Source organism: Hesperophylax consimilis, unplaced genomic scaffold (genome assembly GCF_061612785.1).
Source record: "Hesperophylax consimilis isolate HC1 unplaced genomic scaffold, BYU_Hcon_1.0 scaffold_35, whole genome shotgun sequence".
NCBI classification, from domain to species: Eukaryota; Metazoa; Arthropoda; class Insecta; order Trichoptera; family Limnephilidae; genus Hesperophylax; species Hesperophylax consimilis.
In genome coordinates this window covers 1385119-1412537 of record NW_028301265.1, presented here as the reverse complement: position 1 = coordinate 1412537, position 27419 = coordinate 1385119, and the positions used below count along the sequence as shown (strand labels likewise).

The window sequence follows — 27419 nt, the reverse complement described above, 5'->3', positions numbered from 1 at the left end:
AATAAATAAAAATTAAATTAATAATTATAAACATCTTTACATAAGCCTAAATTTGTAGTTTAGAGCGGTCTTCAAATTTTTAAATCGATTAATTACAATTATTGATTACTTCTATAATAAATGTAAACCTCGACAAGAGTGGGACAACTGCCGAACCCAGGGATCTAATTTAATGAAAAGATTGGAATCTTTGGAACACAGACCAGGTCAGGTGGGAATGCTGTCCTTGTTCTACAGGACTACTGGTATCTCTGGGGAAGTTGCTCCTAGGTTTTTAAGCATTGATCCCTTCGGTACCGGTGCAGAGTCGGGAGACTTAATGCGAGCTTAATGCTAAATCACTATTTTGATTAATCTTTATAGCGAATTGGTGTACATTATGAAAAAATATGCTTTAGATAAATTGAAGGTTTTCCTATCGTTTCACTTGAGTAGAATACAAATAAAATAATAAATTACTCAATAAAAATATAAATGTAAACTACTAAAAAATATTTTTTTTCAATAGAAATGTATGAACGCGTAAGGAAAAAACTTTAAAAAATACAGTATTATAGCTAAGATTGTCTGTGACAGTTTCACTTGATTAACTTATTTGCTTTCTTATAAAATTATTTACAAAATAAATAAAAACCAGTTTTGTGCTTGAAATCGAACGTTTCTTAACTCCGTTTGTCAAGCGATTTTAATGCCTATTACATACAGTATAAGGAATACTAAGAATATACACATTTTTGACTTGTAGCTTCCTCTTAATTTGTATATGGTTGATACGAAATTTTACAGAAAAATATATAAATAGCACTTGGTTTCAACTTACTACAAGAACTATTCATGTGGTGGGAGATCGTAAAAGATGCATTAAAGCACCATTTTTTCTCAATTAAAGTTATGTTTTGAAGGTTGGGAAATAAACAAAATAAACCCTAAAAACCTATTTTGTGCATGTTTACTTAAACCCCCGACTTGAATTAGATATTTAAGTTGAAATCAAGTATCGTTTTTTTTTTAAAGAGCCTTTTCTTGCAGCGGAATTCGACAAGTTTACCATTATTTCTAATCTAAAACTGTTTTTAAATTTAATTCTAGAAAGGGTTTTATATTAGCCCAAATGTTGAGGAATGCTATGCGGCGGAAGGAATGAGGGAGGGGAAAGAATATTTTGTACCTGGCTGACAGATCTAGTCAGCAAACATGTCATAATAATGATAGCAAATTATTTGACGTTAGAATTGCATTAGTGAATAATTGTGAATGTTGGTACATAATCGCATCTTGTATTCTGATTGTGAAGTGGGTTGTTAAGTTTGACGAACCTTGCAAACATGGCCTTACAGCTGTGTGGGAGGTTCAAAATAAATAAATAATAACCCACGTAATAATAATTCACAAACATTATTTCTCACGGTACGTCATTATTTAAAAACATTGAAAATGTACTAACGAGCGAACTTTGAAGAAATAACGACAAAGATCTACATACCTTGAAGGAGTTTGAAGTGATGTGTCCGATTTTAAAATCAGTCGTTTTTACGTTAATCCAAATATGAAGCACTCTTTTATTTGCAAGGTTAAATTGGGACGACTCAAACTAACCAACACGACAAACAAATTCGTTATTTATTCACTCGAAAACTTGGATCAAAGCACAACTAATAAATAATTAACGTGTACACCTGATTCTATGAAACAAATACCTCGCAGGGCAACAAGTTTAAACCGGTAAACCGACCGCACGGACAAAACTTATTATTAAAAAAATAACAACTTTTATTTTGCAAAGAATATACAAAACTATTGCTATATCACAGAGGAATACTAAACAATGACTTCTAGGTTGTTTTAAGCACTGAACTGACACCGATATTCACTAAAACACGGCAATAGATTTATGTGTTTTTATTTTTTTGTTGTTTATTTTACTAACGAACTGCAATACCGACGCGGCAAAAGTTTTCTGAACACTGAGAAAATAATAATACCAAAAGTCTTCTTCTTCTTTCTCTTTCAAGGTGGATTCTGTTTATGATCTTACCATAGACAATATGGAGTATTTTACATTGCTAGTTATTGTGTGGGGTATTTTTGAACTCAAAATAATAATAATATTTAGAAAATTTATTCAGCGCCGTTTTTGTGAAAAATCAGCTAAAGGGTGGTGTACAAATATTTTTTTCCGGGGCTCTTTCCTGCTACTAATTACAGACAATCTATTCTAACAACTTATAACTTAATACAAACTGATTGTATCCACCAGTTCATCAGTTTATAACATAAAATATATATAATGTACCACTAATGAGTGTGCTGCTGCGTAATATTATAGTATTATTATTTATATTGTGTACAGGGAGATGATATTAAACCCCCTGAAGGCCACTAAATTTGATTAGTTAAACCCAAGGTTCGTAGAAAATAAATTTAACAAAGTTGCTTCATACAGACACTTTTCAGAAGAAAAAAAAAGCATCGGGAGTCGGGACGCTTGCAAATTCGTGAGGTAGATCGAAGTCCAGTTGGAGTCCGAAAGGAAGGATCTCTTTCACTTCTAAATCTAAGTTATTTTTCTCGCACTTGTCTTTGTGCATACAAGTCGAATTAAAGTAGATAAAATGTTGTTTTTTAACAGTAACAATATGGTGTAAAGCAGTGAAAGATAGAAAAAGTTGGGGACGCCCGTGGAAAACATGGTCAATCAAGTGAAAAAAATATTTATGTATGTAAAATTAGGCGTATGTAATGACCGAAGAAATGGGTGTGTGGAGAATGTATGACGTGGAAGTGAATATGATGACCGAGGAAGACATGGCTTGATCAAGTGAAACAAATACATAAAAAAAAACTTTTTCAATTCTCAACAATAATATTTTTTATTTTCATCTTAACTAAACCCAGTTTTCAGGTGAACTAGAATTCACAACCTCAAAACTTTACTTCAAACCATTTAAACTCTAAGCAACGCCGGGTACACGTTACCTATTTAATATAATTTTTGGTATATCTTTACACATACTTATGATGGTTTGTACATACCACTACATACTTTGAATACATCACCATTACATACTTTTAACCACTGTTGAATTTGGCAGCCACCTCTGATCTGGAGCACCATAATACTTGAATTTCTTCAGTTGCTACTCTGGGTAACAGTTGCAGCATGCCTTTGCGATCGCTCTAGCAGCATCGTTAACTATCAACACGAAAATAAAAAGACAAACGTCGGCAAAAAATGACTCATGGAACAAAAAAAAATCATAAGTTAATACAATGCTACTAAAAGAACAATAATTTAGTTTTTTTATGATTTTATTCGATGCATTCTTTTCAATACATTTGAACTGCTCCAAAAGGATCAAGAGCTTCGTTCCTGGAATTTCTACCAGAGAACATCTTGCTTGTAATATCCACAAGCAAGTTAAAATTTTAACTTTACATTCAACTCAACCAGATTGATACAACGTCTCAACCTAATTGAGTCGTCTGTAGGGCACATTATACAGGATGATACTTACCTGGCAGGTTACTTTAGCATTTGTAAGAGAATCTAAATACATACAGACTTACAGTTTTACACGCAGAGGACATTATATTGAAAACTTTATTTTGTGTACTATTAAGTTTACTGTTTAGTGTATTTTCTGCTCTAATTTTGGATTTTTCCAATATTTATCTGGGAAATTTTTTTTCTTCTTTCGCCAGATGACTCAGAATAAAATTTAAGGGAAGAAGATTTTAACTAATGAGAAGGTATGAGTCATGACAATCATGAGACAAGACTTATGACCGATTTACACTTTGAGGAGCAAATGCAAGGGCACAGTGCAAAAAGTATAAACGAACGAGTGAAGTGTACAGTGCTAAAATTTAATCTGGGCATGCTCAAATTCCACTCCCAGCAGCTCAGAAGAGAGGGGTGTACTGCTACCCACTTTATTAGATGTCTGCATAGAGAATTCAGCTATTTTGAATTGCTTAGGTCTCTATATTCCTAATGACTGTTTTAGACAGCATCATTATAGATTATCCTATCTTCCTGCTGGTACCTACCAATCTGCCAATGCTTCTCGCGGTAGGGAAGAGTATATAGATCCTGAACAAAATTTCTTCAGATATACTCAAAAGGGAAATCCTATTGATTCTTGAAAGAGTGTCGCCCCATTGACCCGATATTCATCTCTGCTAGCAATTTTTTTCCCTAATAATTTGATAAATCTTGTATATTTGCAACTTAAATAGAATTTCTTACATGCGCTTGTAATGTTTAAAGAATTTTAAATAAAAAATATTATTAATGGGTCTTACAGATGACTCAATTTGGTTGAGCGGTTATTATCAATCTGGTAGAGTTGAACATAAAGTTGAAACGTGTGGAGGTGTAACCAAATATTAGTATGTATACAGTTAAGTTAGCACTAATCACTTGCAACTACTCAAAGAGTAAATCGACCTTTAGAGTGGAGAAGATTACATGCTCACTGCCTTAAAAATACTCATATTTTATATTTCTTCAGGCACTCTACGCATGGTTTATTTACGACTCTACGGTTCATAGTGATGACACCGTTAAGGTGTGGTGCGGTCTTTATCTGAATCATCTAGCGATTTAAATATATTTATTATAAAACAAAACTTATGCGGTGCTTGACCACTTCTTTATAACATATTCTATAATAATAATAATAATATTTGGATGACTTGTACAGCGCCGTTTTTGTCCAAAATCACCTCAAGGCCGCTGTACAAATTTATAATACATTTCTACAGTGATCTATGTTATTACTAACTATTTATGGAGATAATATACATTCCAATACTTACCTGGTAGGTCACTTGAGATTAACTGTTAATTAACATTAACTAATTGTTTGTTAGCGAAATTTAGATATGTATAGGATTTAGGACATAATTGGAAAATACCTATCAATTCAACAATAAGGAAGTTGAGTGAAAAATATTTTGACTTATAAAAAATATGTTCATGTAGATCAAAAAATATCGATTCTAAAAATATAAATATATTTCTATATTATTATTCTTAGAATTAGTTAAACGTTCTTGAAAAAGCATTCAATAGCAATAGACTGTATACGCTCCACGATTGGTCGAAAGAATTTTGACGTCACATGTGTCGTGACTTGTACGTACAACGGATCACCTATGGTGCATCTCTTTCTATTACATGAGAGATGTTCGGTTTAGATGAGAGAGGTGTATAGGCCAAACGTTTATTTGGGTTTGTCAAATATATGTACGTATTTGTTGTTATTATTATATGAAATGGATTTCTAAAGATACATATTCGTATAGTGCTTAATAATAATATGTTGTTTATTGCATAACTTAGAAGTTTTTATTATTATACATGTCACATAACATGTGATACACTTCAGGCCGCCGGCCGCCCAGAAAAGTCTGGGCTGTAAACCGTTATTTTACTTTTGGTCTTTACTTTTCTGCGCGGTGGTCCTGAATTCGCGCTATGAACTATGAAATCTTAATCAATTTTCTTTTTTTTTAATAAAATCAATTCTAATAGACGGTTAACATTGGTAAAAAAATTACTGGAATTCCTTATTGAAGAATTAATTTTTTTTCCATACAAAATGCTTAAGCGACGTGGTTCTTACAGTTTGAATGACGTCACACCCACACCCCGCCTCTTACCGCTCGGATTCCGCTCGTTTTGGCGGGCTTAATAAAATTCAAACTTTGAGAATTAATTTAACTATGAAAACAAACTTTAAAAAAAAAAAAAATACTCGTATTTAAGTTTGAATGCGAAAATTGATAAAAAAAAATAAAAAAAATGGACTCAACTTCCTTATTGGAAGTTACCAATCACGCCATCCTTGGCAGATTGTACTACGTAAAGATATTAAATAGGTCACAGGAGAGAATTAACTCTTATCTGACTGCATAAAACAATAACCTTTTCAACGTGGGAAGATTTGAAGCAATCAATCACTTTATTGGGCCCTTTTTCACTGATTTCAATAAATTCAGAGACGTTTTTCAACAGTGTTTCATTTTTTCAATCTTTAGAGGTCAGGTGGAAATGCTGTCTTTATTCTACCAGTATTTCAGTGGAAGATGTTCCGGGAACTAGTGACATTGATCCTTTCGGCACCGTTGCACAGTCAAGAAACACGCCAAGCTCGTGCCCAACATTTGACAATGGTTCAAATCTGTCAGATGAGAATGGGTTGTTTCTACGACACGTTATTTATTCATTAGTTGCATAATATATCATATATTCACTGGTTGCCTTCAGACAGCACAATGCTCTTTAACTGCTCTCAACTTGCAACGGACGTTCTGGCCCAGACATTTTCAGCATTGGCCTTGAAGGTTTCAAGAGTCATTTCAGGCAAGGACTCTAAAAAATGTATTATTTTTTAAAATTTGAAGCTACCTAAATTATGTCATGTGTATTGTAATAGGATTACATATATAAATCTGCAATACACACTATAAAAAAAATTAAAATCACCATCTCGGCTGGCCTGGCTACCTAGAGCGTTAGGACTGATGCAACCAGATATATTTTAGCTAGTCGTACTGGCTGCCCACAGCCAGCGATCTTTGACTGCCTATATTTTAATAAAAATTTGAAGATCATGTTGGCTACCTAGTTTGTTCGAATCCTTAAAATGTTCTTCATTTTTTTTATATCAGTGGCCTATTTCAGAGATATAATATTTGATATGTTGAAGGAATATATTAAATGGGCCACCTGTTTCTGCAGGATCAAGGGTTTTTCAAGTATTTTAGAGCTCCAAATCAGAGGTGGCTGCAAAATTCAACAATGGGGTATAGATTCGATTTGTATAGGATCATCAGTTGAATACTACCTAAAGTATCTGCGGGCCCTGTACAGTATACCCAGCTTCTGAGAGGCTATCTTGACTCTGACTGGAGCACATGTGCCTGAGATGGACGCTTAGAGTTACGCCGAGTATATCAATGGAAGGCATGCTGGGAAAAATCGTGTAGCAGATGAAGCTTTATCAGACTAACCACTGTTACTAAACATTTACTTCATGTTTTCTGTATCATCATAAATTTATGATGTAAAAGCCCATATATTGTGTAATAAATAAACAAAGAAGATTTTCTTCCGGACGAGACCGTGTATTTTTTTTTTTAAAGCTGAGACGGTTTACACGTAGTTCCCGTGAGCACTTAGGCCATAGGCCCATTGTGCTATCTCCCTTTTTACCTCAATCCTTTAACAACAACCCACTCCCTTTAATAAAGTTCACCAGGGTTGTCATTGGGTATGTGGCTATGTCTTCTGGTTCTACTGCATGTCTCCCCAGGTATCTGAGCCTAGTTCCCACCAGGGCAGGACATTGGCACCATAGGTGAATTGGAGTCTCTTCATCCTCTTCACATTTCCTGCATCTATTGGTGTTTTCCACTCCCAATATCTGCATGTGTCTCCTGAGATGGCAGTGTCCTGTAAGAAGTATTGAAATCATTGCGGAATCCTGGCGTCCTCCGTGGAACTCTGCAGTTCGAATATCGACTATCTTTACATCGAATATACCTCTAGTTTTTCATGCAAAATTCGACAATTTGCGGTATCTGGAAACAGTTGTGTAACCCTAGGTTTTCATAGAACCCACATCGGGGACCGTCGCTCGAGATTAATATGGAACATAACAAACTAAATATAAAATACTTCTCCTGCTTTAATGTTTATTAAAAAATAACAATTTACAAAGGCACATGTTTATAATCAAATAAGGGATATTAAGTAAAAAAAGATTATCTGTATTACACAGAACAATGCAGTTAAATGCATTGATATTTTAAAAATCTGTTACTTCTACTAAAATCAAAAAAAATATATTGTTTTAAATGTGAATAAAATTTAACACATTTGCTTCGATAATTTTATTTTTCATAGGTTTTTGTAATTCACAACATGAAATGGCAAAAAATTGAAAAAACATGCATAATATCTCTCTATTTGATTTGTTTTGATGTTTAAATTATTGTGTCATGTGTATAAAATTTTACAAAACACGAAACTCACTTTGTTGATAAACAATAAAATAATGGTAACACAAACAATTTCATAATAAAACACACATTAAACTATAATCAAAATAAGGTCATGTTTGTCTTTTACATTTGGAAGGATTCGAGGTGGATCTACCCTCTGTCTCAGCGATCCTCCAATTATCACCATACTTGGGGGTATTTCACCACCTCTACTGAGTACATACTCGCAAAGTAACTTTATTCATAAAACAGGCATTTATTTGAAGGGTAGCATTACTCAGCGGTGGTGAAATAGATGAGGTAAACAATTCGACGAATAGTGCTAATTCGCAGTTATTGAGAGGTGGTGAAATACACCCTTGTCTGCTAAAGTCTCACAGTGCTGATCTGTCGCAGCAAACTTTAAAGTACCGTATAAGAGACAATGACATAAGAAACATGATGAAACAAAAAGATCGACAAGAGTAACCTTTTGTCTCTCAAATAAATTCATTGATTTTTAAAACACATAGACATTCAAATTAATAGACTCGTCCTGACATAAAATCTGGGTATCATTTTGACGCGATAGAAGCAAACCTCATGAACATATATTTGGCACCAGGAGGGTTCGAAAAAGCTTTGAAAAAACCATAACATCAGTCATACATTGACCGCCGAAGAGCGCATATTGAAATAACTAGACCATGCATTATTGAAAAATCACCGACAGCGTGACGATCATACCGCCTCCGCGCTCCTCGCAACTCGGTTTGTTCCCCTTTCGCCGATTGGCTCCTCTATTAGTTTGGATGTCTATGGTAAAACATTATTTTTGAACATCTATGATGTTCTATACGACAAATGAACATTTCACAAAATATAACTATTAGAAAATGTACTAGTTTTTGAAATGCAAGCATAAAATTATTTTAAAAATGTTGATTTAAAAGAAACAGGAATGTTTCAGTACATTTATAAAATAGTATATAAAATATAGTACAAAAAAAACTTATTTTTACATTATTTTAGTGGCCGTTTCGTTCAGTACACTAATTTACAAGAATCGCCCGAATAAGTAAAAAAAATATATATTTAGGCGTACGTACAACGAATGACCTTATAACATTTTGGATTGATTGTACCAAATATGCTATATTATTAATAATACGTCCAACTTCAGTGAAATAGTGGCAATATCAACAACTTTAGTCGCTAGAGGTCCAAGTATAGCATACTAACTTTGATATTCTTTTCAATGGCGGCAAATTGAATTTATTTTGTTCTTGTTACAATACAATACGCGTTCGTTAAATCTTAGCAAATAAAATATTCTTGATTACATACAAGTGAAGTCTACAAATAGGAAATTTAAACAAAAAATCTTACATTATGCAAGTATTTTATTACAATTCTAAGCCATCAACGAAAGAGTTAATAGCTGCTTTAATATTTTTTATGTTACCTAATTTTTTTTTTTCGATTTCTCTAATTAATTAACATAAAATAAAGAATTTATTACAAACACATAAAATCCATTCAAATGAATGAACAAAAAAACCAAGGTGCACAACTCACGCCACTAGGAGGCACTAATGTAGTATGTTGTCATCAGAATGTATGGGAAATGTCAGAAGTTGGAGGTATTGTTAATATTATGGGGTTTTGATTGCACCTACATGATTTAAATAAAATATTTTTTTGGGTAATTTTTTTTTGAGATTCATTTCCTCAATAATTTCTCCCAGAATACACGAGGATGAGTTTAGAAGGATTCTCTTGCCGGGTCTTAAAGATACCCCGATTGAAAGAGAAAACTTAACAATCCATAACTCTAGTGATGATTTAGGCTATATTTAACTTTTGTTAAAATAGAGGTGATGTCATTTTATAAAAGAAAAGGATTTGATAGCACGTAATAAGATAATGAGCCTGCGTACAGACATGGAATACACAAAAACAATCATATAACGTGAAAGATCCTACCCGATCGGCATTTGGCGAGGTTGGTAAAGTTGTTGACTCTAGTTCCTGGGAGGGAAGGTTCAATCGTCAGCCAAACTAAATTTAATTTTTTTTTTTAGGCTTTAAAAGACAGATGAAATAGAGGTAGTACAGTAAAAAAACTTCGTTTTTTACGGGTAGATTTTTTAATCTGTTAATTGAAGTTTCTCATCATTGTTACTTTTCATAAACACTCGTATTATGCAAAGCCACCATATCCGAGTTCTACTAGTTTGAGTTGTCAATTACAGGATGCAACAAATTTTTCACAAGTATCAATGGTTTTCTTTTACTGCAATAGGTAGGTTGCGATAAGATTAACAAATTAAGGCATTATTTTCAAAAGCAGAGTGTGAAATTTTAAACACAAAGAAAATCAAAAACTTATATGTTTAAGTGTGTAAAGTAATGCATGCTTGTTTAGTTAGTAAAACAATTACAAAAGATTATTTAGCATATTTTTTAAACAATAGTACGCAAAGAAATAAAAGTATGTGTGGCTTTCATGTTTTATTAAAACTGCAAGGTTATTATTTCAATTCTGATGACATAGACAAAGAGATTGGAATTGAATGGAATGATTTATGCACATATAATAAATAGCCTGCGATTTATCATTCTGTGAAGATAACAAGGTGTACATTGCCAAACAATAAATAAATATTAGAAGAGCCATTGTCTCATTGACAGGGCTAGCACTGAGCCAAACGGCGCCAGGCGCTAGTAAAACCTGAAGGGTGCTATATAATGGTACGTTTACATTTGTGAACCGAGCCTCGAATTACGGGAAAGGAACAAAGTAACTGCAAGCGGCGTTTCGCGCCGTTTTCGGTTGCTTAGTTCTTTTCCCATAAGTTGATGATTAGTTCAGCTCGCGTATGTATACGTAGCATTAGGTGTTGCACCTTGGCTCCTTGGCAAGTTGGCGCCCGGAGTGGATTACGCCGATTGCGCATGCACAGGGCCGGCCCTGCTCATTGAGTTGTCAAGACCGACATAAATAATTGAATGACAACAATATTGAACATCAATGATTTTGGTTTGGTAGGACAGTAAAAAAATAATATATATATGTACTAGATTCTTGGAACACTCTTGCAAATGTAGTTATTTTCACAGCTTGTCATGTTCAATCAGATTAAAACCTTTAGAAAAATTACTTTCCTTAAAATCAACAGAAGATATTAAATAAACTTGGCAAGGCAAAAGAAATTAGTTACGAAACCATTATGAAAACGTTAGAATTAAAACAATGTTTTCAATCTTTCGTAGTTCACGCACGATTTCTGTTGCAATTCAATGAATCATCATTTGCATCAATATGCTGCAGATTTCCAGATGTTTTGATGTATTTGCATGTCGAATTCAGTAGTCAGACGCGTACCTAGCTCTGTACACCGACGAGTTAAGTTATCTTACACATTCAGTTACTATACCGCTGTCCTGCTTGCTCTCGCCGACCATTATACCAGTCACCAGGGTTAGTTATTGTTGTTTTAGTACATTTCGGTGTATTCTAGCAACTGTCGCATGTGTTTCTATTTCTTTCTGCCACCTTTTTGGATTGAATAAGTTTACAAAAAGGAGTCTTCTCTCAAGCATAAACATTTCACCTTAACTTTAAATAAAAACATGTAAATTTTACAATAGATTGATAGCGGGGTTTGTTTTTACAAAATACCTGTTGGACACTCGCCCGGTGTTTGGGGTGGCAGATTATTGAGAATTCTGTATAACATTCAAGATTTCGTTCTTAACAAGTCGACAGGAACATAGGGAGAAGTGCTGTTGGCCAGCAAAGTGTTGATGAGCTTCTCCTTAGCTTCTGTCGGAGGAAACCCATTCTTCTGTTTACTCGGAAGTTCGTACAATTGCGGAGCAAACCTCTTCATAAAGTTTAACTTTAATATTTGAAGAATCGAGTTGACAGCACCCGCTATAATATAGATCCCGCCTATTATAGAAAACAGGCGAATGGTGAATTGAATAATATTGTCTCTTTCTTGGGAAACTTTCAGTTTTAACGCAGACACGTCATATTTGAAGAAAACTCCCGGCATTCCGTGTGATCCTTTAGCGTGGTTGATCGGTCTCGCATGTTCTTTAACTGAATATTGATACGTTTTGATCTGAGATAGTGTTGTGTCCACTTCGGTTGCAACGACCTCCACGAAATACTGGTACAAAAGAGTGGGGTCGTCGGTGATCATTTCGTACCCTTCCAATGGGTGGATGATTCCAGAAGCCGGATCTCCAAAGCTGAATCTGTTTATTCTGTGACTGAAATTGCTGGATTCTTTGCCATATAACATACTTAAATGAATGTGACTACCAGCGAGGTGTAAACTCTTTCCGGCGGTGATGTGGAAGTTTCCTGACACTTTGTTTAGTGTTAGAGATCCGTGAACTCTGCAAGCGTCGTGGGGACGGTCTAGTTTATCTCCTCTGGCCGGCATGGCGCCTTGTATCGCAGTCTCCCTAGATCTCCATAGGAACTTTGATATGGCATGGTACTCCTCTCTCAAATATGTGTTTATATATCTCATTGAGTCGAAGTACATCCTCTGTTCTTCTCCGAGTTCGAACCAGGTATCTTCTTCGTGAAGTTCACCGAAAGCGTAGACATTTTGAGATGTGGAGTCCAAGATATCCGCCCCTATCATAGAACACGGCATCGCAACCGTCATGTCAATGTTTATCGTCAGTTTAGCGTCCAAATCAGTGTCAGGAGAGAATTTAAATACTAAATTACTGTCTATGTAATAAGTAACCTCAGAGTAAATAAGCCATACAACTAACAGGAAAGTTATGATTGATAAAGTGCCGCCAATTGGCGAAGTTTCCACGTACGTTTCCTCCACTTTATCGAAGACATCGAGTTCTTTGACTCGCTCCAGGGCTTTTTTCTTAGGTCCCCGGTACCTTATCATCCTGAATTATTATAAATATTGCACTGTTTCAGCTTTCTTTCACAAGATTGTTTATTTATCACAAAACGATTGCGTTGACATTTTGCGCCGCTGTCATGTCATAAAATAAACTGTCACCAAAGTGTTGCCAAATGAAATTATTGCCATAGGAGAAATAGAACTTCAGAGACCGTTTTTTCAAAATCTAAATTATTTACCGATGAGATAAAAGAAATAAGAGTCATGTTAATCGAAAGTTAGATACTTAGTTTATTTTCTCATGTAAATGTTTCGACTGTCCCCAAGAAAAATTTCACATGTGCAAATTTGTGGTTTTGCAGTAGAGCTGTTTAAAGTTATTTTTCCGCATTTTTACTGTTTTTGGTGATATTTTTCTGCAATAGGGGTCACATAGGGGTTAATGCAAAATATCAAACAACACTATATTTATTGATCTCAAAAACAGTAAGAATGCAGAAAGGAAACTTTAAGCCGCTCTACTGAAAAACTATATAGTTGCACATCAGACATTGTACTTCGGGACCGTCAATTTATTTGCTGTTGAACAGTAAAATAGAAAATTTTTTACTGTAAATTCAAAAAGTTATTCAAATATTATTATTAAAATACTTAAAAATAAAACTATTTGTTTTAAAAATACAGAAATTTTATAAAAACCAATTGTATTACATTTAATTGCAATCACATTTTGCGTGATGGTCTAAACGTTTTATTAAGCTCTTACTTATAGGAAGAAGAGATATTATATTATGGTATTTTAAAGTGCAGGTTATCCGAGTCAAAAAAGATAATGATAAATAATAAAAGGTTTTATAATTTGCTATCATTTTGGGATTTGAGAAAGCATACTGTATTTCTGGATATATTTATTTGAAAAAAACCTTTTGCATTATATTTTACCCACCCAAAACATTTTTCAAGAACAGTTCCTACTGAAGAAAATGTCGCCATAATAATATTTTTTCGACGACTTTGTTATTGTAATGGCCGTCAGCTGCTGACTAATGTCATTCGCTTGCCGATTTGTCCATTTGGTTAGGATCACCTAGGAATGAAATAGTGCAAATACTATTAGTGACCATTTATCAATCCCATGACATATATTCAAAATATATTTTATCAAAATGGGATGTTGCTACAGTCTCTGTAAAGAAGAGGCGAACGCACAGGTATGTATATTATTTTCTATTGTGAACATGAAGGCATAAATTTGTTTACTTTATCAGGTTTTTGTAATGAAATCTTTCACCCCGGCACATGTTTTTACATATTTTTTGCGCTTTATCAAATTCTATTCAGTTAACAAGTTGTTATTTACACGACTGCATATTTGCGTTGCATTTATTGTGTATACTAAACACCTTCAGATGGCGTATTGTTATTTTGGTCATCAAATTTAACGATCTAATAATAAACATTTTCTGTGCAATAAATGGGTGATATAATGCGATTATTATTATTGACCTCAGCGCTACTACTATTCGTTTATACTCTGTACAGTTGAGTATACTAATAAAGTTTGTTTTTTGTAATGCCGACTGACTGTAAAGTTATTTTATTTTTTAGGAACTAAATAAATATAAAATAAAATAACAACGTGAACTAGTTATATTCATTATGATAAACTCTGCCTCAAAATGGCACTGGGTCCAAAGCCCTCCTAATCTATTGCCCTTAAAATTCCTTATAAAAAATATCACTTTTTTAATTGGGCTGCTATATTATTTGAATCAAATTGCCAAATGGCGGAATTCGAAACGGTAACGTGCCCATTGATTTTATTTTCGCACTACAAAACAAATAATTATTCTTTTTATGATAAATATTTCACTAACCGCCGCACTTTTAATAGGCACATATTATGGAAATTACACTTCATTTCAACTTAATTTCTACAAGGAACAACGATTTACGTTGGGATAGATGGTAAAAAATGCATTACAATTATATTTTTATTCAATCAGAGTTCAAAATTCTCCTTATAAAATGATCCGTTTGCCACCACTGTGGACTTTCTTTTGTATGGAATGACACTTGTTTCAATCTAAATACGCATAAATTACTTAATTAACCCAACCCAAGAACTTATTTTGTGCATGTAACTAGTTGTTTCTTGTAGTAATTCTTAAAGCAAAGTGTAATTTCCATCATCCGTGCCTAGAAGTTCGGTGTTTACTGAAATAATTACCCTTTGTTGCTGATAAGTCATAATTTATTTGAAAACCAGTTTTTATTGAATTGACTTATGAGTCATCGAGTTCTTGAACTACCTACAGTAATTATTATTGTACTGAGCCTGGTACAAATAACATAATTTTCTTTGTCTGGAGCACTAAATTGCAATGCAATACAAACATAATTTTTCATCTTATTATAATATTATGTCTGAATTTTAAATCATATGTTCTATTTTAATAGTAGTCTACAATAGCTGTGTGCATTTAATATATAGCATAGAATTTAAAGAAAAATATTGCTTGCAAAAATCAGAAGTTGGCTGCATAAATATGGTAAAATATTATAGAAATTTTATGGAACTCTGTGGCTAAAGTCTGGTTTCCACTTGAATATGTTGGAAGACAATCTATTATTTTTCTCTTATTCGGCTTCACTCTAAATACGCAATATTTCACTTTCAAAGAAATGGATTTAGCTTTATTAATTCAAAACATGATTTATTATGTCAGGGGAGACGGAAAAGTACGCACTTTTAATTTTAATTTCGTTTATTAAGTCACTTACGCGATATGTCAATTAGTATGCGGCGCCGTTATAGTTGCAGCCGACGGCGACTATGTTCATATCAAGAGTTGGATTATATTCATAATATCGTATTAGAATTAAGTCACAAACCAGTCTATACAAACCTAGCGTAGCCCACAAACTACTTGAAAACTGGGATATAACTCTAAAGGGGACGCGAGCAGGCGTTATTAAAGGTTCCCCAACATTTATAGTAACTTTTAGTAATAATATAACTAAATTCAAGTATTAATTCAAAGTAAACATTCCATATTTACCGCGAAGCGGAATTCGTAACCTTTGACGACAATCTTATCGAACTCAGTGGCTAAAGTCTAGTTTCCACTTGAATATGTTGGAAGACAATCTTATCGAACTCTGTGGCTTAAGTCTGGTTTCCACTTGGATATTGGATTGAATATGTTGGAAGACAATCTTATCGAACTCAGTGGCTAAAGTCTGGTTTCCAGTTGAATATGTTGGAAGACAATCTTATCGAACTCTGTGGCTTAAGTCTGGTTTCCACTTGGATATTGGATTGAATATGTTGGAAGACAATCTTATCGAACTCTGTGGCTAAAGTCTGGTTTCCACTTGGATATTGGATTAAATATGTTGGAAGACAATCTTATCGAACTCAGTGGCTAAAGTCTGGTTTCCAGTTGAATATGTTGGAAGACAATCTTATCGAACTCTGTGGCTAAAGTCCGGTTTCCACTTGGATATTGGATTGAATATGTTGGAAGACAATCTTATCGAACTCAGTGGCTAAAGTCTGGTGTCCAGTTGAATATGTTGGAAGACAATCTTATCGAACTCTGTGGCTAAAGTCTGGTTTCCACTTGAATATATTGGAAGACAATCTTATCGAACTCTGTTGCTAAAGTCTGGTTTCCACTTGGATATTGGATTGAATATGTTGGAAGACAATCTTTGAACCGGATTTAGAAGATATGGAAAGGTGGGAACATAATTTACAGCAGATATGAATGATAGAAGAAGTTGAGGACGCACGAGGAAGACATGGCACTATCAAGCGAATTAAATACTTGAATCTGACCATTTCAAGAGTCAGAATAATAGAAGAGTATATATGAATGTGAATGGCATGAATAAGGAGTGTGTGGCAAGACAAAGTTGTTAGGCGATCCATCCTCTCTGCCTACCCCTGCAGTAAGACGGCGTTATGGTTAGTTAGTTTTAAGTGCACAACGACCATAACACAAGGGAAATCCTAGGGTCTTACTAATAACACATTTTAAATTTTACACTACAGATAAACAACCGTAAATTTCCCTGAGCCAATAGATCTAACCCAAACAACATTGATATCAATTAAAATTAAATTTAACGATCTTTTATCGGACAATAATTTCATTTCATTTCACAAGTTTTCTGAATACGGGACGTTAAAAAAATATTGCGCATATACTCTTTACAGATGGCACCACTTGTGCCATCTACCTGGGCTATAAAATGAACAGCTTAAGTCGGTCAAATGTAGGTCAATCACTATCCGAATGTTGAAGAGGACATGTGTGAATAATTAGCGCTAGAAAACAGCCCCTTAAAATGGGCAGCACTGCTGACAAAACTGCTCAAGTGGTGGCACTACTGCAATGAGGGATGCGACAGTTTTATTTTGCTTAGCAACTAAACTCAGGCCGTTTAGCCGTTCAACTGGTTTTCCAACGGTTTCAAGAGACAGGAAGCTTCATCCAGAGGCGTAGATCAGAGTGATGACGCTGCACATCCGAAAGAGACGATATTTTTATTGTCTCGTAAGATTTTGCAATTGGTGCGATTTTTGTGACAAATAGTATATAAATAATATTCGTAATTAGATATCTTTAGAGTTACATAAAACAAACAAATCTAAAGCATGAAAATGGGTTACTGTGAAGCAGCATACAGGTACTACAGTGTTCATCCACATTCGGTGGGCAGTTTGTGCGCACAGCGACGTATACACTGTGGTAATTTGTTTCAACCTTTCGTTGCATTGCATGTTGTGTCGCTAATATCTGTACGCGGCTTTAAAAGGATGACCCCATGGCCTGGGTGCTTACGGAAGCCATCCGTAAACCGTCTCCGCTTTAATAAATATGTAATAAGTAGTAAAAAAAAGCATGGAAAAAGAAAAACTGCTGTACTATTTGAATGCTCTTTATTCAGTAGGAATTTGCTTGAAGCTATTGTGTAACTTTGTCACTCTAATGTGAAGGAAGCATTCACAAATAATACAGTTTTCAGTTCAGATTTAGTTGACTCGCCTCACTAGACAAAGTCTATTCTGAAGCAGGTAACATATTTGTCATTTTTTTTAAAAAGAAAGACAAATGTTCCCGGGTTACAAATAACCTGATACATAGTATTTTAATTTCTGCTATTATGTTCCATCATTATAAGCGAAATATGATAGTTGTGCAGGACTTAGCTAGCAGAATATTGAACCCGCGACTCTCGTCTCTCATTCCGGTTGGGAACCCGATGCTTTGGACCGCTCGACACCGTATATCAGTATATAATACATCGATAACTTACCGATACTAAAAAATTACTTGCATAATATGCTACTTTTTAAGTAAGCCACTGAACAATAGATTCTCATTGCTCATTGCTCATTCGTAAAATTATACTACCGAATTTTATTACGGACTTATATAAACTGTTTATTGTGATTTAAAGCCAATAAATCCACTTATAAATCACTGTTTATAATGCACAAATTCTGTATGCTATTTACCGAAATTGCCCTAACTTGTACTTATTTGGGGCAATTTTGAATGTTACCATTTCTGTGTTGTCTATGGTCTACTGGAAATGTTTACAGCCATTAAGGCGATGCACTACGTCGTGTAAAATTTTAAATTGAGCCGCTATCAATAACAACCCTTACGTAGATGGCGATAAGGTTTAAACTTTCGCTTAACACCATCAGCCTGTTTTGATTTATGCAAGAAAAAAACATTGCCAAAAAGTGGCTTTTATTTTATTTTGTGGATGTTCAGGCATAAATATTTAATTTTTGTTCGATCACTTTATAAATAACTTAATTTGCCACATTATACAATAAAATCATAACCGAAAATGGGTTCGTAAGTAGGAGATTTTGAACATTAAAGCAGTTTTCATAGGCCTATATATATAGGCCTATACATTATTTTTTTCTGGGCTTATAAAAAGACTTATGTGAAAAATACTCGATTATTTCAAAGGCCAAGATGTATTCTACTCGCAGTATTTAATTAAAGCATCTGAAACATTTCTAGGCGACCAAATTTTCAAACCAAAAACACATGATTTTGCATTGCTACGTATGGCATCGCCTTAAAAAATCATTTTTTTAACATGTAAACAGACGTTTAATTTTTAGAAAACAATTCAAAATGACCTCTAAAAATGCAGACTACACAATACATAACATTATTAAAATTCGATGAGACGAACTTTAATGACATCTCTTAATTTTGATTCATAAAAATCACATAATCAAATTTGGGTTTGCGATAATCGCTCGAGCGGATAGGTGAATAAATATAATACTATTGGTATGTGTGTGTTTGTTTGCAGGAGGGTAGTGTGAACGAGCGGACTCATCTGCTGGAGGACCCGGTGAGAAGCGAGCCGGCCCCGCTGCGGCCCGCACGCTCGGCTATTCCACCGCGGAAACCTGACGAACAGTCCGCCCTCAGTAGAATATTGCAAGAAACCGCCACGTGAGTCTTTACCGCTGTACAGTCAATACGTTCATGAAAAAGGCATTCTATTACTTAAACTGGCTTCCAAGAAACTACTGGGAGTCTTGGGAGTGACCATCTGCTAGCCCTGTACAAATCTCAAATACATCTAACAATCGAATTTGGGAGCAACCTCTCTGGGCTGGAGCCCCAAAATACCTGATAACCTATTTGAATCTGTGGAAACGAGGGTGGTCCGTCCATTGTTATCTCTGTCCGTCTCTAATACACATATGCAATGTTTACGTGCTGAGTCTGTTCTACAGGTATTTCAATGGAGTCTGCTCGTAGGAGCATTGATCTGTGCACCGGTGCACTCAGTACACAAAAATCGATGGACAACAGTTGGCTTCATGAGAGTGGGTTATTTCTTCGACCCGTTTTTGTGCTGCTGGCGCTCTTGTGAGATGTAACTGTTTCTGCTATCGTGGTACGAGAACACGCCGTCAGATGGAATGCAGGAAAACACTTCTTCTTCTTGACATATAAATTTATTAATTCACAATATAATTGCAGAGGATCTTATTTTCCTCTGCTAAAACTTAAACTGAAAGAAATGAAGGTCTAGTTTCCTTTATTCTTCAGTTTTCCCTAGGTTTACATAAACCTAGTAATTATCTCACGACTGACTGCCTAGGTACGCATGTACCTACCAGTTATATCAACACTAGCTCCTGCGTAGGTACGTCTGTACCTACCAGTTATAGCAACACTCTAATACTGTCCTTTTTCTGGGAGGTATCTGTATTTAAACTAAATTCTGAAGAACATTTTACCAAAATAAAGATGTTCCACCCGCTCGTTGGCAAACAACATTCTTAACATAAATAAAATGCACTTAACTATTCTTAATGATACAAACGTGACTTAAACAATACAAATATTTTAAAGGAATTATTTTAAGGGAGATGAAACTTTATTTGGGGTTTTTATTACTATGGGACAGGGGTGGGAAAGGTATTGGCAAATATTTTTAGGCATAATGGTTTAACTAGGGTCATCATAAAATAGAAAGCGAACAGCTCTATTTGAAAGCTGCCGCCGCTTGCAGTAAAATGTCACCAATTCTTAAATCATAAATGATACAAACAAGACAATATCTTTATAAAAATACCAGGCCAAAGAATTGTTTTATTGTAGGGTCGAATCTGCAAATGTGGGAAGCTACACTATCTTTAAAAATACGAACTGTGAGAACTGGCCTGAAGGTTAAATTTTACTGAGCAATATGTAATAGTCGCATTCTGGAAGATACAGTAACATAAAAATAAAAAAAGAAACGATAAGCCGACGCCTTGTCCATAGTTTACCTTTGATAAGAAAGTCCACACGAGAGTGAAGAACCGCGCTCGCCCCAATTCAACTGTCCAATGTAGGTTTTTGTGCTGTTTCGAAAAACCATCACTGTGGAAGGGCCAATAATGTGGAATGGAGTTTACGGGCAATGAATAAAGCGCAATAATAAAATCCGAACTAATAGTACAATACAAGACTGTAGTTGTCGCATTCGTGCCCGGGAAAAATATGCCTAAAGTTTATGCGATTCAAGAGTGAAATATTTGTAAGATTTATTAAATAATCTTATCTTGTGTTGAAAACAAGGTAAGGTGGCACCCGCTGTAACTATTGAACTCGATCCGTTTAGCTACTGGCCGAATATTTTACCCACCGTGTTATCGACCATCTCAAATAGATGAACAAGGGTAAATTTTGTATCAATATAAAGAATCTACAGCTTTATTCCGAGGATCATGAAATTTTCCACACTTGACCTTCAAAACAAGAGGAAGGTCACTGTCTACATGTGGTTTCGACAAACCATCCCGTCCCCCTTTAATTGCTTAATGCTTTTGAACGATTCACGCTCGCGCGCTAAATGCGTTCCATTTTCTGCTAGCCCGAGTGACGTTCGCCGGTTTCGACTCGCAGCATTCTATTTTTAGCTAACACGAGTAAGGCTCGTCAAAAGTTAGCGATGTATTTAACGCAGTTTGAATTTGCCTCCAGTTTGCCTCAGAGATCGGTCGTGTTTTTGAGCTGCTTATTTCGTTTTTACTATATTGTTTTCACATTTTCATGTATGCATCGTTTTATTTAACCTGATTTTTTTAAAAATACGTTTTATAAAAAAACCCTAGCATTAAGTGGTTAAGCAGAATAAACAGGACAACGCTGTGTTCTACGGCTAGTAGTTGATATAAAATGATGATTATCTAATTATTTCTGACAAAAATTTGGCCTCATCCCATATTATTTACAAGTGAGTAAAATAGGTACTAAGTTAATACGAGTTGTCACTTAAAACGATTCTGGGAGTAAAATATATAATTTCAAGAATTTTCACATTCAACGGCAGATTGTGATTATTGCAGTGTCAAGCTTCTGTTCCCAGATGGTGGCGCAGTAAATTGTCTGTGTTCTGATAACCAAATGATTCTATTTCCAGTGGAATGGTATTTATGTGCATAATAATGAGGGTTATAAAACTAGTCCAGATTAGAATAATCTCATGGAATAATGTTTGAATATGTCTCATGGGAGTGATGTAAATATTTATTTATTGAAATTTCACCGCGATACTCACGTACAATTGAAACAACGAGATTTGAAATATATTGTGTTTTGATAGTAAAAATCATTGATATTCGAATTGATAGACCAGCCAATCAGGAAAAGCAGAACAAACAAAATTGTGCAGAGCGCGAGAGGCGGCGTCGTCCCCCTTTCTGTGATTTGTCATTACATGAATCTGACAGTACACATTCAACTCACATTGTAATATCACATTCAGTCTCGATTATCATAATTTTTTTACAAATTCCGGTCGGTACCTTTGGTTTCATGGAGGTATATATTTTCTATGGTAATTCTTCTGTAGTTAACTTTTGGATTTGAATATAAAGCGTGGTGTTTACTCTTTCTAACAATGTTTAGTTCATATTTGTCACCATGACATTAAGGAAGATACTGAACAAATAAGCCTGATGGGTTAAATAAAACTATTTTTATATTAATTTATCTGTCTGTGTTTCCAGTAATGTAATCGACGTAGGCGCATTGGGCTCCCACGCTCTGGAGGCCCACGAGTACAATGAGCGCGTGAAGCTCTATCAGGCGCGGCTTGGGGGAACCACGGGTGCCCCGGCGGCCGCTGGAGGGGCCCCCGTGCCCCGACCCAAACTGCTAAGGGACATCAACAACTCAGATAAATCTACCATACTTCAGCAGGAACCTATTTCGACTATGGATAAAGAATTGGTGAGCATTATTTTAACCTGTCGCATATAAGATTCACCGGCAGCTACCCCCATAAGCGAATGCCGCATATGTGATCCATGAAGTTAAAGCATATACATTTAGTAATATTTTGTGTTTATGCTTGTAGTGATTACTTTAAGTTGCTTCCCTCAAATTCGTAAATTGTTAACCTCGATACAGGTTTAATCCTAGTGAGGTTGATTATGATTTCAAAAATTGATACTTAATTGTATCAGACAGCGTCCCGAAGATGTCGCTCCTTCGTGCAGTCTCTGTAGCCGCTGTATAGCTGGTTCGATCGCTTGCGAGGCTTTTTCTGTTGACGTTTCTGGGTCCGGTCCATGGTACGGAAGTCCGTGGTCCAGGATAAGGAAAGGGGCTGAAGGGGGACAAGGCGAGCAGAGGCAGAAGTCGGAGCGAGGTAGAGGGCAGAGCAGAGAGAGTTGTAGAGCTGATGATGGTTGCTGGTGATCGACGAATGAAGACTGACTTGAAAAGGGTTTGTGACCCGTTTCTATCTGGTTTTGGCAGTGGTCGAACGCTACCACCGCCGTTGTGTCGGGCACAATTCCTGGAAGTGAATGCCCCCGAACAGAACGCGATGACGGCGTACGGCCATTTCACTTTCTCTCTAAAACCTCTAATAGCACACGTTACAATTCAGTTTTACAATCTCAGCAACAATGTTAAAACATATTTGGGAACCAACCCTGGAGAGCTGGTTCCCGCCAGGCTGCCTGAGCGGGCTTGGTTCGCGTTCCTTTACGTTACCATGACATGGTCCTGAAGTCAGCACGACTGTTACATTTTATATTATGTGAGAAGCAATAAACAAATAAATACATTGTGCCTAAATGTGCTTCGTGATGGGGGTAGGTTGCGTCAAAAAGGTCAGCATTGTAAAGGTTAATTTTATTTCAGTTCCCTTGAGAACACAAGTTTCTATCTGACATTTTGGCCAAAATTAACCATTTTTTTCTCTTTAAAACTCAATCTAAAATATGCCCATTTTCCATGTAAATTTGCAGATATTCATGCAACAGAGTTCTATTTAAAATTCTGATGAAAAATTACAATTATAAAAAAATGAATATGAATATGGGATTTTTCGTTTCATTTGGGATCTTTAGGTTTAAGAACATTCAATGCAAAAAACATGGTATTGTGTTAAGATAGGATAGGGAATCTACCAAACGAATGAACAATAAATACATAATTGTATGTATTCATATTCTCTACTAAATGTTTCAATTATTTCTTTTAATAAATTGAACTAAAAAATTAAATCAACATATCGACGGTCACGTAGAACAATTTGTAGTTTAGCAGTTAAGTTGTTGGAAGTTTCGTTTCTTACTGGTTTTGAGATCAAGAAATATAGTGTTTTTTGATATTTTGCATTAACCCCTATTTAATTGATTGCAGGAAAATATCATCAAAAACAGTAAAAAGGCAGAAACCAAACTTTAAACAGGTCTACTGCAAAACTATAAACATGTTCATCTGACATTGTTCTTCGGGATTGTCGATATGTTTATAAAAAATATAAACTTGATTGTCGCCAACACACATATTACAACCGAGCTGATAACGACTATCGCTAATAATGGTTATGTGAGAGTATAATTAGCTATTATTATTGTTATTATTGATTATAATTTCTACATATTTATCTTAGTGTAAATGGTGGTATTGTTGCATTTAAATCAAAATGTTGGGTTTGGTCATTGCGTACACATCGATAGAAGAATATATTTTCTTTGTTTTTAATGAGTTTTTATTATTCACAATGTACATTTGTTACGTATAAATTTTTTTTAATAAAATTAGCGACATTATATTTTCATGTCATCTGAGGGTCATTAGAATCACCTTTAATCCAACTATCACAAATACTTTTGTGCATTCATTTATCAAATTCATTTCTATTTCCTTCAAATCTCAAGTGAATGCAAATCTATCCCGAGACAATTTAGATTTGATTAATCTTTGTTATTTCACAATTATTTTATCATTTAAAATAAAACAAATACAGTAAGCCTCATACATTTCTTTGAAAATGTGGTAAATAAAAAAATAAATTACGCCAGTTTACGCCAGACTACGCATTATGCCAGTTTCGAATAGGATGAGGATTTGCTATATCTATGTACATACACCTGAATACAATTGAAAAATAAATGGTAAAGACATATTACCCATAAAAACACCTTCGATTGAAATTTTCAATAGTTTTGACATAACCATTTGTCCTACAAATATAATGCTAAATATATTATTGAAACTATTAAAAAATACAGAATCCTCTACTAGACCATTGTCTAGTAGAGGATTCCGTATTCATCCACCCATCACACTAGATTGAAACAAAATGACATAAAAAAACATTCCAAGTTATAAAACCACATTCGGACAAAGAAACTACATTTAATTATAAGCAATAATCAGTCAATAAAATAAATGCCGCCAACGGGAATTGAACCCGCACCTTCTGATGTCCGGTCAGGTGTTCTGAACCACTGAGCTATGTCGGCTTATTTCCATCCCGTCAAATAATTCAATATGTACTAGTACCTCAATAAACAATTACTGCTTATTATATATTTTTTTTCACCTGCAAACAACCAACTTTATTTTTGTTGGAAAGGCTTTGTTAGTGCTAAATTTCCCACTAGATGGCGTCGAGACATATTATATCTACATTTGTTGGTGAAATATTTAGACTTGTCAAATAAACACTAGTTTATCATTAAAAAAAAAGAAACTACAGTTATTTGGCAACCAAACGAATACCAAAATTAAGAATAGAAATCTGGCTGAAAAATGTAAATTAAAAAAAACTCTAATAAACACTAAAAACGACAAAAATACAAATTAAATAACATTAGTCTGAAAAATAATGGTGGATTATACTAGTTGTCGAATAATCGAGCGACGGATTACTGAGGGAGTGCTGTATACAGTGAAATCTCAATCAATCCTTCCTCGAATGATCGTTTTCCGCATTTATCATTTATTTCTTCCAGTCCCGAATTTACGTCATGCAAAATTTTTGAAAATAGACCTCATCGAACGTTCCTGTAAGAATCGTTTTACCGCATTCATCATTTAAATCATGCAGTTTTTTGTACATATTTTACTCGATCGATCATTTTTAAAACATGAACATACATTTTGAAACCATATTACGTAACCGTATATTTAAACGGTACTGTAAACAGGGAGCGAAACATTTGAAAGAGAGAGATAACGATTTAGTCGCTTCTGCCGGTGGCGGCGGCTCCTGTCAATTGTCAAGTTGTCGTCAAATTACTTAACAAATTACAAAAATTATAAATTACAATTAACATATTTCGAATATAAATATTTTTTAATAAACACCTTCAGTTTGATACACGAGAAATAAGTATATTAAACATATTTTTAGTTTTCCCGCAATTATATTTTTTTTCCAAGGGTCCCTTTAGAAACGATAGAGTATACGTAGTATATTTGCGGAGCGTTCCAGAGTGGTAGATACTTATCGCCCTCCAGTGCGGGAAGGTTAAATAAACAGTTTTGTTTTGAACTTTGGCAAATTAATATAATTTGTTATGTTTGTATTTTCGTTATCTGTGATTTATCTTAATGACACTAATTTTTATTTTTAGATTTCAAATGTTGTCAAAAAGGCAGCGTCGGCAATGTCAGACCTCCGTGTGGAACATCGTGAAGATCTTGTGGTGCCGTTCAGAATTCCATAGACAAACCAGCGTCCTTCTGTCCATTGACAAGATGTAGACGCATTACTACGCGGGGCTAGTTATGGAATAAGTATAATGCCGCCTGAAACACGGCTTCATTTGTTTTTTAATGGACAAATATTATAAATGGTGCATTCAAGTTTTTTTTAAATATAATATAATATGTATAATAATTATCAAAAAATAATAAACAACAGTCATTTAAATATGGATTATTATGATTAATACTACATTATTTTTGTAATATAGTGATTTTTTTTCTGTTTCGTGTCCCGATTACAAAAATATTGTTTTATTTCCCAATCGCCGTTACCCTAACAAAAATGATATTTAAAGTTTGCTTTGTTTCAAACTTCCATAAATATTAGCTTGATTTAGGAATACTTTGACAAATGTTCCTAGATTATAAATGTTAATGTATTTTTTTTTTAAATACAGTGGTGCCTCACACAACGAACTTAATTCGTTCCAGGAGCAAGTTCGTTATGCGAAAAGTTCGTTATGTGAAACGCGTTTTCCCATAACAATACATGTTAAAAAAAATAATTCGTTGTGTAGCATAAAATATGGTAAGATGACATAAAAAAAAGATAAATTTTTTGTTATTATTTTTATTTAGATACATCTAAAAACATAATGAAAAAAACACACATTTTTTAATTTTAAGAAATAATCGAATCTTGCACATCTTCATCCATTTTCCGCCGATGGTGCAGTGAAAAACCTGTCCTTAATCCAAATCGCTAATAGCCTCTCCATTTCCTCGTGGATTGAAGATCTATGTTTTTCATTAAATAGTTTTGATACTCCTTTGGCTACTTTTATTGCATCCTTGTTTTTCAAAATGGTGAAAATGGTGGTCTTGTTGAGGCCAAACTCTTTGACGAGGTCACACTGTTTTACCCCACATTCACTCCTTCTAATTATTTCCTGTTTCATTTCAAGAGAAATCACCTTCCTGCTTTTTTTAGAACCCATCATATAAAAAAAATGTTGAGTTTATCTTAAAA

The 27419-nt window shown here is 34.6% G+C and overlaps 3 protein-coding genes across 3 annotated transcripts in view; 1 reads left to right on the top strand and 2 right to left on the bottom strand.

The window, feature by feature from the left end:
• Positions 1–1876, bottom strand: part of LOC149409145 (uncharacterized) — a 336879-nt gene extending 335003 nt beyond the window's left edge. Inside the window, exon 1 of the mRNA XM_089650118.1 lies at positions 1484–1876. The gene's annotated coding sequence lies outside the window, so the exon portion shown is untranslated. The remainder of the gene's footprint in view (positions 1–1483) is intronic.
• Positions 1877–7735: 5859 nt separating this feature from the next.
• On the bottom strand, positions 7736–13031 carry LOC149409144 (endoplasmic reticulum-Golgi intermediate compartment protein 2-like). Its single transcript, XM_089650119.1, has one exon. It carries the CDS (start codon positions 12924–12926, stop codon positions 11736–11738), a length of 1191 nt encoding a protein of 396 aa, XP_089506245.1. The 5' UTR covers positions 12927–13031; the 3' UTR covers positions 7736–11735.
• An 892-nt stretch (positions 13032–13923) lies between these two features.
• LOC149409143 (ragulator complex protein LAMTOR1-like) lies at positions 13924–26833 on the top strand. The gene is made up of 4 exons (XM_089650120.1): positions 13924–14095; positions 19242–19387; positions 22444–22666; positions 26317–26833. The coding sequence occupies exons 1-4, from the start codon at positions 14051–14053 to the stop codon at positions 26407–26409; spliced, it is 507 nt and encodes a 168-aa protein (XP_089506246.1). The 5' UTR covers positions 13924–14050; the 3' UTR covers positions 26410–26833.
• Positions 26834–27419: the final 586 nt, after the last annotated feature.